Source organism: Botryllus schlosseri, chromosome 13 (genome assembly GCF_051294905.1).
Source record: "Botryllus schlosseri isolate E-star chromosome 13, Bs_hap1, whole genome shotgun sequence".
NCBI classification, from domain to species: Eukaryota; Metazoa; Chordata; class Ascidiacea; order Stolidobranchia; family Styelidae; genus Botryllus; species Botryllus schlosseri.
The window spans coordinates 8,386,554-8,399,340 of NC_137248.1; the positions used below are offsets into that span (position 1 = coordinate 8,386,554).

A 12,787-nucleotide genomic window follows, 5' to 3' on the forward strand; every position below is an offset into this window, starting at 1 on the left:
TATACAGCGAGGTCAGCGACGAGGAGCCCAGCAAAACTTCCGGCACGTGGAACCACCGGTTTCACCGAAATTTGTACTTACAAGGGGATGTAATTTAATCATACAAGGAACGAGTTATTGTCAGCGACTCAATAGACTGGCTAAATAAAAGCTTGCGACAGGCAAAGAAGTTGGCGCCAACTTGACACACCCCTTTGTCATTGCGACAATATTTCCGTATAGGCGGGATGTATTTGCGGTTATTTAAAATGACGCCGAGGCTTTGCAGCAAGTTCCCATGACGTAATCCCATTATGTCGTGCGTGCAGAATTCGCGACTGCAACGACCGTAAGATTTCAGCACCGCAAGGAAGGAAGTAGCTCATTTTGTATCATGCCGCAGAACAGAAGGGCACGCGGAGCTTGGAGCCTGAGCTATACTGGGATTTTGGTTCCGCCGCCGTGCTCAATCGCGCTACTCTCTGCGTGATTTTGCAGCACTTATGCAAATCGATCAACAGACATAGCGTAGTTATACTGGTATACAAATTTTCCAAATGAATATGAATTGAATTCGGAATCGTTTATGCACTTAGTATCCATTATGCAGGTCGGTACCTTGTTTCGGAATGCCTCTGACTCTGACCGGCTGTGACTAAACAGATATGGTCACGAAAATATTGCTTATTTTAAATGCTTACCATTTACAAATTAAGATTGTCAAATTGTTTGGCTCTGTAATTATTGCATTTTAATTCAGGTTCCCGCTATTGGGTGGGTATTTTAGCGAATAAGGAGTTTGTTGAGTATAGTAACCAATTTTATCAGAACAAGTTATAACAAGTCGCTCAACGACATAGAGTAGGTAAAGAGAGAAAGGAATTTCCACTCTCTCGTAAAATGTGACTGTAAATTCCACTGGTTTGATTTGCGGCGGTGCATATCGTAGTAGTCCAACTAGGCCTAAGTATTGTATATATATCGCGTGACTGCTATCGACGGAATTGCGACGATCGCGCAGAAGGGGTACTAAGCAAATGTCGCCTGGAATCAGCAACGAAATCTGTACAACGAAAATTTGTGAAATCGAGTCTTCGTGTTGCACCAGGAAAGATGGATTGGAATTAAATTCATCCAAGAAAATTCCTTGTCCCGCGCTATGGTCTGGTTATACTGTGGCAATAGATGTGTCACGCGGTCTACAGGCAGTGGTCTGCAACATCGGGTACGCGGGCCGGTCCGCGAGGAGTTCATTACTGTTAGCGATAACGGATTATATTGGAAATTAAGTGAAGGTTCCTAATTATAGAGGCCAAGATCACTAACGGAAATTTTAAAAAATCCCAGCCTTTCAGTTATTGAAACATATATGTGTGTTACGGGCAGCGGCATATGCAGGAGGGAGTGTTTCGTATACCCCAACGCCGCTTTCCCGGATCGAATGCCCGTCCTTTTCGAATCCATGGTAGCCTGGTGATGGCAGCATGAAAGTTACTTCCAATATAATCATTCCACCAACGCTTTGATTTATAGGTCTTTTCGGACTCTCACCTTGCCCCAAAAGTATTATAAACCTTGCGGGATCTTACTTATACGAGTTCGGATTTTCTGCAATGGCAGAAATGAAAACAAAACCTCGAAACAAGTTAGGGGTAAAAAATACATTGCGGTTGTCATAATTGTCTGCAATTCCTAGGTGTGAGCGTCTTGTCCCGGATAAATCAAGCCTAAAGACTCACATTGACCAACGACCTTGTTGTGTATGAGGTGCAATAAATGTTTACAATGATGTTAAACATTTGCGTATTTGAAGACCTGTCCGCGAAAACATTTAAATTTTGAAACCGGCCCCTAGAGCACGAAAAGGTTTCCGACCACTGGTCGACTTTATGGCGATCCACTCGCACTTCCCCGTCCAATCCTACGTCCCAAGCTCCATCGACGGTATATTCGAACGCAATCCCTCTTTTCTTCATGTAGCCAACTAAAAGTCAACGAGTTAAGCCGCACAATTGATAACACGACGAGCTTCGAAGAGTCCTGTAATTTTATGCGGTTAAATGTGTCGACGGTGGGGGGATTTAATATAAGAGTAGGTCGGTGGTGTGAGGTAACCTTAGCGTCTCAGTGCCCATTAAATGCCCAATCACACGGTGAAACCGTTTTTTTTCTGCTAATAGTCTGCAATATAAGTCAACTGTGCATGATTTTCTGTTTTTGCAGCATAACGCGCTCATCGAGTATACCAAAACGCAGTCATGGCTGATATCGACAATGGGGAAGAAATTATCACAAAAGCGCCAAGCCTTGAAGAGATGTCTAAGGATTTGTTGAACGTATCCAATGGTTTTGCTATGATGCAGCCCATCTGGGACAAATTCCGAAACGATGTTGAACAGGAAGCAAAAGAATTGAAGAAACAAAACGCGAAGAAGCTGGAAGCAAAGCAAGAAGAATTGGATACAAAACAAGAAGAGTTGGAAGCAAAGCAGGGAGAGTTGGATGCGCTCGCCCAAAAATATACTGACACCAGAAAGGCATACGAACAGAAGATAGAAAGTATTGAGAGAGAGAATGCGGAGAAAATGAGAGAAATGGCGAAAACACACCAAGCTCAAATTGAGTCGCTGAAATATAGAGTCAGAAGTACACTGAACGAGTCTGACGGTCGCAATGGGGAGGCAATTCCTGAGGAAATGCCAGAAGGAGGATACACAGGAGACGACGGTGGCTGTAACGGCGGTGAGTGTAGGATTATAGTCACTTAGATAGCCAGCAGTTCTCTAAAGCGGGCTTGGATTTCAGTACCCACAGCCCAATCACCCTGTTTAAGAGCGGTTCACCATGCTCCTGGCAACGGTGGAAGAGCCTTTAGAAGTCGCGCTTGACCTCAATCTCGAGTACGAGTGTAACATACGTTGCTGCTAACGACGCGTGTAGGCTATACATTGATGGGCGTGCGCATAAAATTATAACTACGGAAATTCCGTGAAAAAATTCGTCAATATTCCAGCGGAAGTAATAAGTGCGGATTTGTCGAACAACCACGGAATGCGCATAGAGAACGCAGACTACTCTGATATCCGAAGCATCGCGAGTAAATCCACCAGTGTTTCTTTATGTGTGCTTGGAGTTTTTCTGAATAATGTAAACAATTCTTCTTTGTCTGCAAATGAACCATCAAGACTAAAATCAAAACATTGTTAAAAATAACTACACACAAGGATTGTGGGATATCACCATTCACAGTTCTCGCCCATTGCTAAAGTAACCATTTCGGAGGGCCAAGAAATTACAGACGCATTCCATCGTAGTCTGCTGCGGGGATATACAATCTGCTGCACGGTTGAATGGAGTTTTATGGGCGCTGGCCAAATATTTTCCCGCTTGCAAGAAACTGATGAATAGACTTTAAAATGCCAAATACTGAATGCGATGATCTTGGCGTAATATTTATTCATGAGATATGGCATATAGCGAGATAGGCATTTCCCCATTACATATTTGAAATTGGTCGCTACTATCGTGCTGTAAGACTGTAGTGTCATATTTCACAATCACTACAATTTAATGCCATTTTAGAACAAAAAAATTGCATTTTCAAGCACAAATAATCTTACTTCAATTCTCACAACAAACATAGCGTAAGCAAATGGCAAAATCAATGGCGCCAAGCCCAAGCTGTAAGTCTACTGGACTACTGCACTACTGTAAACTTTTAGTTTAAAGGGCCTAGCGATGGTGCGAACGTGAGGTTCGCGTTCGCGTTCTGTGTGTGAACTTTAGAAATTTGTAGGTTCCCGTTCGCAAACGAACCTCAGTAGGCTCTGCACTGTGAATCTCTTTCATAAATTATATTTTTACTCGGCATTATAACAACTTTGGCTGGAATTCTTTCCATTCCAACTTCGGACCACTCTCTGCATGGCTCTGACAGTATGAAAAACACTCAGCACTAAAAACGAACATGCACCGTGCCAATTTTAAAAATTCATTTGCTTTGTTGGTCAAGTTTGCTCGAAATATTCAGCTTTCCGTTTGTGTAAATTTATTGACTCTCTGCTGTGCGCTTGGCCCGCAATCAAAAACGAAATACATTATATGAAGCCTAGCTAGTCAGCGTATTTTGCTTATTCAGCCAATCATTTACAGAAATGAACAAAATTGATATAAAGAATGAATCGTTGTCAAATGTAAAACTGTAGCACGCGTACGGGATCTTTCTTGATTTGATTTAATACGTTTATTGTATTATAAAAACCAAATCTGTCCGATTAGGGTGTTGGCTACTATAGCTTGTTTACGAGGTAATATCTGTAGCGAGTACAGAAACCGGTTTTTTACTCTGATCAAAACCAATGTAGCAATAGCCTGACGCATTAAGAATTGCTGGTCTGGCCTAGAACGTTAAAGCGTAAGCTTATATTCCTTTGCAAGTCCTCGTCGAAATTGTTGTTAAAGCGACGGAAGACACTGATTTTATGGAATCATTATGTAGGCTTGAAATTAGCAATATGACGCCACGTGACGTCATGTGTTCACGTTTGCTTTCACATAGAGAACCTTTCAAAAAGATTGGCGTTCACACGAGCCAGAACCTTTCAGAGATTCGCACTATCCATATACTAGGCCATGTACCAATTAGCTTTCAGTTTGATTTGCCGGTAAAATCTTGCATTGGAGTCTCTCCAATTTTATCCGATAAATGTAGGTAAAGGTACAGACATCAGCACCAAGTTCGAGGGCGACGTAACAGCGGAGGGAGATATATTTGCCGGCAATAAGTATGCGGTCAAATCGAATGCAGAAGGAGACGCTTCTGGTCTTTCTGACCTCCTGGACAACTTTGGATCTTCAGCGCAAGCCGCCTCGCCGTCCGTATCCAACGTGTCTGAACTCAAAATGAAGATTGATACAGGGGGTGTGTAAGATGATCCTGTCTTCAAACGATGAAAATATATAGGCTTACGTGCCATTTATGTACATCAGGAACTATGACCGGTAATGAAAACGTGATGATTCAAAACAAATCATTGAAGATTAACATTGGATCCAACAAAGATAGCGGAGACGTATCGTTGCAGGTTGCACGGATCTGATTTTCGTGTTCTAAAATGATGGAAACGTTGTAATAACAGATGATGACGACGATGAAACTGATTACGTAAACCTTCAAGGTAAGCTCTCCTAAAATATGTAAGGCTTCATGGACTCCATATCCCCACTGATATCTCATACGCATCCGAATAGCAGAATTGGATTAAATCAAGAACCGGTATTTGAATTTTTATACATTCAGAGAAAGACTTGAATCGACGTTTACGGCGATGGGAAAAGCGCTCAGGTAAGGCTGGTAAATTATTGAAACATGATATATTTACACGTGACCTATATATATTTATATTTTAACAACAGCATTGAAGGAAGCAACTGCATTCGCCGGACCAAATCAAAGAATCATTGAGCTCGTATTCGAGGACCAGAAGGAAGAATACTTCGATTATTTGATACAGGACGTTCTTCCTAAACTCGACGACACTCAGTTGCGGGCGATATCATCGTACATCGAGAGATATTCAGTAATCGATTTGACTCAGAGGAATTACGATTACCGATACCTCCGAGTGTTTTTCTATTGTTCCCCGCGCACGGCATTCGACAAGCTATTGATGTGTGGCAGGTATGTGGAGTCGAAAGATATTCGAAATCTGGTCAAGGCTCTGGATACGAGAAAGGTAACATTACATTACTTCCAATGATGCTGATGGAGACAGTATGCATATAAATTAAGTTTTAACATCCAGCGCCCTACTAGCATAACGCTCATCGACTTGAGCTATTGCAAGTTCGAAGCCACTGCGCTCATTGAGTTGGAATGTCTTCTCTCCTACTCCCCTCACGTAATCCTCAATGGATTAACGGAATCGACTGTCGTCTATGCGAACAAGGAAGTGAAATTTTCTGCTGAGCACGCGACACAGTTAGCCAAAACCATTGCCCGACAAGAGCAGGTGCGTTATCAATGTTGATAAACAGCAGTTGCGTTCTCATGAGTTCGATTTGGAACAGCGAATGTTCGTTGGGTTGTCATATTGCTCGTGGAATTTCCAACTGATGACAGCGTTCACATCGATGATGCCGAAGCTGAGAATGCTCACTTTGCGATTTTGCACGTTGGATCAACAAGCAGCTGCGAGTCTAGCAGAAGGCATCAAGTCGGTGGGTAAATTCTTACGGATACGTTATTTTCAGCAATCAATATTTGTTTCCAAATTAATAGAAAAGACATTTGATGATTTTGGATCTGTGCGATACCAAACTCGATGAGTCAAGTTTCGCCTACATCTATCAGTGTATGGGAGTTCTACAGAGTCTTTTTCTGAGCAGCGTGATGTTAAGAGAAGGAGGGATCGATTGGCTTTTGAAAGGGCTGCCACTAATCGGTGCAGGGGTACGTAATCAACTACGATGGCAAATAATATAAAGTATATCTTGGCTAATCGTGATGATTTCTAGGGAATGGAGTGCCTTGATATTTCGTTCAATCCAATTAATCAGGATAGCATCACACGACTTGTTGAGACTTCACAAGATAAGATTAAGGCGATCCTCTTTTCGAAGGAACAAATACAATCTCCAACACACCGGGTAGGTCGTTTCATTGCCGTTATAGGTAAAATGAAGCGATTTGATACAGGTTAAATGAGACGATTTGCTATATATAGCAGTTGACTCTTCAGTACACCATGAATCAAACTAAGATTAAGGGCATATAGTCCCTCCAAATTGATATCTATTGATATTGATATCTATCTACCCATCTATGACTGATATAGTCTGACTCGTTTGACAGGAGATTATGAGAGTGGTGAAACGGGATGGAATGTTGGATACAACAAGCCAGACGAATGAAAATTTAGGAGAAAGCAGCACTGATGCAGAATTGAAGGAAGGAAGCAGCGTACCGCAATCAAATTCGCATAACGATGTCACGACATCGAATCCAAACGGGGAAATTGCAGGTCTACAGGTAAGCTTTTGTACAACTTAACAACATCGTGAACTAATGGATATAGCTTATAGCAAACGCTTTAAACATTTGGAGGTTGCCTTATTGCTGGGCGTATACGAGATAACAATGTTAACATATCTCTGATTTGCTTGACGTAGGCTGTGATTGGCGTGCCTCCTCAAGACCAATATTGCTTTTGGACCCTTTTGCGCGCTAAACAAATCCCGTATGAAACGAAAAGATACATCGCAAGCATCACGGATCAAGATATTCAGAGAAGGACACTTCAAGGACACTTGGGTATAACCGTATTGCAATTAACAGTTAACAACACCGAGTACCGACGACTCAGTCAAATCAATCTCTTTAGTATCAATGCTTTCAATGTGGAACAAATGTGGCTTTTTTCGGCGATAAAATTGATTTGTTGGAGCCAGTCCATTTCCTTCGAGATCGGAAGTTCTTCGGCTTATACCAGAATTCGCACTGCGTTATCGTCACTAGAGCTGAGGATGACAACAGTGGTATACGCATAGGTCCTATAAGAAACGCTCATCTCTCAAACTAATGTTGATTTTCAGATCAAAGCAATAAGTCGTCATCGGTCATGGTGAAATTGGTTGGCACTTCGTCGCTATTACAAAGCAAGCACGCTTGTAACTTACAATGCTCAGTGAACGGGTATGGGTCGCTACCTAGAATAGATTCTGTACTTCTCATTTATATGCTCTTCAGTTCACCTATATAGTCAATTTCATTTCACCAGCGACCTGCATCAATGTAATGCCTTTTAAAGAATATCTGACTTATGATAGAAGAGAGTTTCTTTTCGTTTCCAGGATCGAGGGGCAAACTTCATTATCTTCGAAATTGTTCTGGGACCCACCAGTCAACATTTTTAGTCAAGTATAAGTACAGAAATAAAGCCGTAAATTTATACTCAATTACGAGTAGTTTTGCTTTAATCAACTGCAAAGTAGAAGGGGGAGTAGTCCAAAACAAAACCACTTAAGTAGTACAAGTACTCAAAACCTACTTGAGCACTCGAAATAGCAGAAGTACTCGTTACCTACCACATAAGGGTGACATGTTTCACCGGTTCGTAACAACTGTTTTAAGCACCGTCTCGACAGCACATTAACTGACATAACAGCTTAACATATTCAATGCGAACGTAACACCTATTCCCTATTTCAGGATGAATATCAGAACGTACAAGTGCCGATCTTGCGGTGAACCACTCGGTCTCTATTATCACTACTCACCGCCGCGTATCAATCAGCTCAACGCTATTTGGTGCTTGCTGCAAGATGACCCGGCTTTGCTGAGAGTGGGAGCTACCTCGAAATTCGCGAGGAGTATAAAAGAAAAGAAAAAGGCCTTTACTCGGAGAATAAGTACGAGTATGTTGGGAGGGAAACAAGGCCAAGTGGCTCAAGAGGAAGATGCTGAAGAAGAAGAGCGATAATAATGTATAATACTAACGTAACAAAACATCGAATGATGGCGACCAGATCTTATCCGCTTTCGGAAACAAGAAGGACCTTTAGATCTGCAACCTTAAAATACGCATGACTCTTTTCTAACTCCATAACACGAGAATTCACCTTTTATTAATGTCTAATTTTGCATCTCGCCAATGTTAAATTCATGTATGACACTATGAACAATACCAATTGAAATAAATGATACAATATACAAAAAAATAGAGAAATTTGTTTATTTAAAGAACTGAACACGTATGGGACGGTTGGGAGTACGTCAAGAATAATCAATTTTAGGAGTTGATTGTGAAAAGCAAACTCGTGAGTCAAAGTCCACGGAAAGTCTGGAAATGTACTTTGTCTTCGTGTTGAAGAGCTGAAATACTCTCTCTCTTTCTCTCTCTCTCCTCTTCTCTTCTCTCTCTTCTCTTCTCTTCTCTCTCTCTCTCTCTCTCTCTCTCTCTCTCTCTCTCACACACACACACGCACACATGTAGGATTGTATTGATTGCGATAGTATGGTGTTTCGCCATGGTGTTTCTTCAAAACAATAAAAACAAAAGATCAAATCGCTGTTTGTTAAAATTAAGAATTAAAGTTGTGTCAGATAATAATGTGACTAATTTCTCTTCTTCACGTCCTGACAAATCAGTGTTTTGTAACAACATAGGGGATAAATATACAGTAAGCATTCTAAAAAATACTAGGCCTACAAATATGGAGAAACCAAAGATTATGTGACGTCAGACACGATCAACTGCAGTTAAGGGTCAGTTGGTTCTTAATGTAGTCACACAGAACAGGAAACATCCACGTCATTGGGATTTATTCTTGTTTTCAATATGTTGAGTTTCATTTGAATGTAGTTCTTTTGTTTTGATTAAGTGAATGTTAGCTTCTCTTCTGTGGAATGACGAGTGCAATGGGTTAGAAAGGTTACGAAGGTCTGCCTACCATACAAGTCATAGGTATACTATGTACCGCCCTGCAAACAAATATTTCACAAAGTGTAGAAATACAACAACATTCAGTTCGTTTCCTAGACTTAAACATTCAACGGGGTGACTACGAGAAAAAAAGAGTCTGCCTCATTTCGACACAGAATTAGGGCAGTGCAGTTTACTATGACGTAAGCCAATGGTGGCCAACCTTTTCAGCCAAAGTGACACATTCGATTGACGAACTATTGCGCGGGCCACTAGCCGCGCCATGCGCGAACATTTTTCGAAGTTCATGTTGAAAATGATGATTTTCATGTTACATGAGACATTGTTAAACTGTTGTATATATTGTACATATTGTGTATTCGTTGTATACTGTACTAGTGTTTGGAATATTCTGGAACTTTGATAGCTAACCACTAGTCTCCCTGCATGTGTGAGAATGACTCATATTGAAAGTGTTCTGGTTTCTCGTGTACGTTCGAGTTAATGTTTTGATACTCTGGTATAATTGGTTTGATTCTGAGTTTCCTCGTGGTAGTACGATACGTCGCTCGCTGTATGAACAGGTCCGCTGTAATATACTCTGCTGTGTGTGTTGGACTGATGTCTGTCAAGTGTAAGAAATAGGGAATCTCAAGCCGTAGGTAGAACGGAGTAGATCCTGAATTTCATCAAAGGTTATGCGCCCTTACTAATCTGCTCAACAGCAACGATGTCATCTGCTAACAATACGGAGAAGTTGAAGTGCGGTAGGATCAATAATTGGCCTACGTGGAAGATACAAGTTAAAGGTGAATTAATGGCCAACGATTTATGGGAATACGTTGCAGAAGGAGATGTAGAGAATGCATCCAGGTCTAAGAAGACTAAAGCCGCCGGAATATTATTGCGTAGCCTTGATGGTTCCGTGTTGCCGGCTGTGCCGGAAGACCATCATTGTGATCCGAAGAAAATATGGGAGGATCTGGAGAAGAAGTTTGAGCCGAAGAATTCGATGATGTTTCTATCACTAAAACGGCAGATTGAAATGATGCCGACTTTTACGGATACGAATATTATTGAAAAGATTCAAGAATGTCAATTGCTGTTTCAAAGAATGGCTTGTATGGGTCATGCCGTTAGCGGTAGTGATCAGGTTTTCGAAGTGATAAAGCATTTGCCGTCCAGTTTTGAAGTGACGCGTTCGTATCTTGTGAACGAAATGCAAAGTAAACCGGATTATTCGTTGGAAGATTTGTTGTTGAGAGTGCAAACAGTGATTTCGGTTTCTCCGCCGCAAAGTGTTCAAGCCTATCAGGCGAAGGGGGAGTACGGTAAGCCGAAATTTACTGGTACGTGTGATCATTGTGGTAGAGTTGGTCATAAAAGGTCCATGTGTTGGGATCTGAAAAGTGATGTTAATCCACGTGATCGGGAATTCGAGCCTCGTGGTTACGGGCGTGGAAGTGTTTCTGGTGAAGGCAGAGGACGTTTTGAGCGTCGGACTGCTCATTATGCTGAGTGTGGAAATGATAATTCTCGAGAAAATAAATCAGCTCGTGTAGGAGAGAGACATTCGCTGTTTTATTCGTCGGTTGTGTTACCCGTGGAAAGTAGAAATCTGGGTATGCCGCATCGTGGTATTAGCGACCGTTTTCGTGTGAGTAAGCAATATCTGATGCTTACGTCTGTTTTCCTGTCTCGACACAGACTGTCTGTTATCTGTGATAGTGGTGCAACCAGTCATATGAGTTGCAATCCTGATATGTTTATTGAAATGAGACCTTTTCGTGCGGAAATCGAATTGGGTGATGGTAAAGTCATCTATGCTGAGGGTATTGGGACCCTTCGTATGGTCATGTATGAAAATGGAAAGAGAACTGGTATTGCCGATTTACAAAACGCACTTTATGTTCCCGACTTGTCGACAACACTGTTTTCCGTAACAGCTGCTGTTGCCAATCCGAAATATGCAGTCGCTTTTAATTCGGATGGTATTCGGATTTTTGATAGAGTTGCTGGGCACAATGTTGCTACTGGCTGTATCGTGAACAATATGTATGTGCTGAATTGTCGTCCTTGTACTAAAAACGACATGTGGGAGCCTTTGTCACGTCCCGTCGAAACGGAGCGTCGTTCTCTTGAAGTTGATAATAATACGAACGAACTTAATAAACCATGTGTTATGACATTGAAAAGTGAAGTCGGTGATGCAGGGTCAGCCGATGACTCTCAAATCCCGCGTGGTTCAGAAGGAGTGTCTTCCGAATTGTCAATGGTCGACACGAAGTGTAATAATGGCGATAAAGCGGATGTTTTACCGCTTGATACTGTTGGGGAATTTGTGGATGTTACTGAAAATGGTCTGGCTGGAGACGTTTCAGCTGAGTTGTGGCCTCATCGTATAGGCCACGTTGGACGAGAAGTGATTGTACAACGTGATGTTCGTGTCGACGAAACACGACTTGGTCAAGAAGGAGAAGTGGCTGATTCTCAGCCTGAATTGCCTGCGTCGAATTTCATCTATCCTGGAATGGATGACGATCAGGAAGTACGTGATGATGAGAGAAGTGGAAACGAAGAAGAAATTGCAGAATTGCGGAGGTCTGCACGTTTGACTGATGGTCAGCCGCCTCCGAGACTTACATGCAATGAAAATTTGCGACAGACTGTAGAACAAGTTGAAGTTGGAGTTGAAGGTAAACCTTCAGTCTCATTATTGTCGCATGCAGTACCTGCTACTGATGTGCACGTGGCAGAGCAAAAAACTCTGAAAGATGTATTGAACTCCGAGCATCCTGATTCATTGAGAAAAGCTGCATCAAAAGAAATGAAATCAATGTGTGATTTGAAAGTGTGCGAGTTGGCTAAATCTCCTGTCGGTGCAGATGGAATTGAAGTTCGTTACGCGTCAACTTATGGTGAATTTGCCGACATTTTGACAAAGCCGTCACGTCGACAACCTGCTGTTACTTGAGAGTTGAGATTGGTGTAAAATCATTGCCGTTGTGTTGAACGTTTAAAAATGTCTCAAGAGAAGGAGTGTTGAAAATGATGATTTTCATGTTACATGAGACATTGTTAAACTGTTGTATATATTGTACATATTGTGTATTCGTTGTATACTGTACTAGTGTTTGGAATATTCTGGAACTTTGATAGCTAACCACTAGTCTCCCTGCATGTGTGAGAATGACTCATATTGAAAGTGTTCTGGTTTCTCGTGTACGTTCGAGTTAATGTTTTGATACTCTGGTATAATTGGTTTGATTCTGAGTTTCCTCGTGGTAGTACGATACGTCGCTCGCTGTATGAACAGGTCCGCTGTAATATACTCTGCTGTGTGTGTTGGACTGATGTCTGTCAAGTGTAAGAAATAGGGAATCTCA

At 41.7% G+C, this 12,787-nt stretch overlaps 1 protein-coding gene across 1 annotated transcript; it reads left to right on the forward strand.

Moving 5' to 3' along the window:
• Positions 1 to 813: 813 nt before the first annotated feature.
• Positions 814 to 8,368, forward strand: LOC145454311 (uncharacterized). Its single transcript, XM_080332304.1, has 14 exons — positions 814 to 2,721; positions 4,691 to 4,900; positions 4,969 to 5,058; positions 5,115 to 5,156; positions 5,279 to 5,323; positions 5,395 to 5,714; positions 5,784 to 5,990; positions 6,049 to 6,198; positions 6,260 to 6,430; positions 6,496 to 6,627; positions 6,833 to 7,009; positions 7,150 to 7,515; positions 7,573 to 7,672; positions 8,189 to 8,368. The coding sequence occupies exons 1-13, from the start codon at positions 2,238 to 2,240 to the stop codon at positions 7,603 to 7,605; spliced, it is 2,427 nt and encodes an 808-aa protein (XP_080188430.1). The 5' UTR covers positions 814 to 2,237; the 3' UTR covers positions 7,606 to 7,672; positions 8,189 to 8,368.
• The last annotated feature ends 4,419 nt before the right edge of the window (positions 8,369 to 12,787 follow it).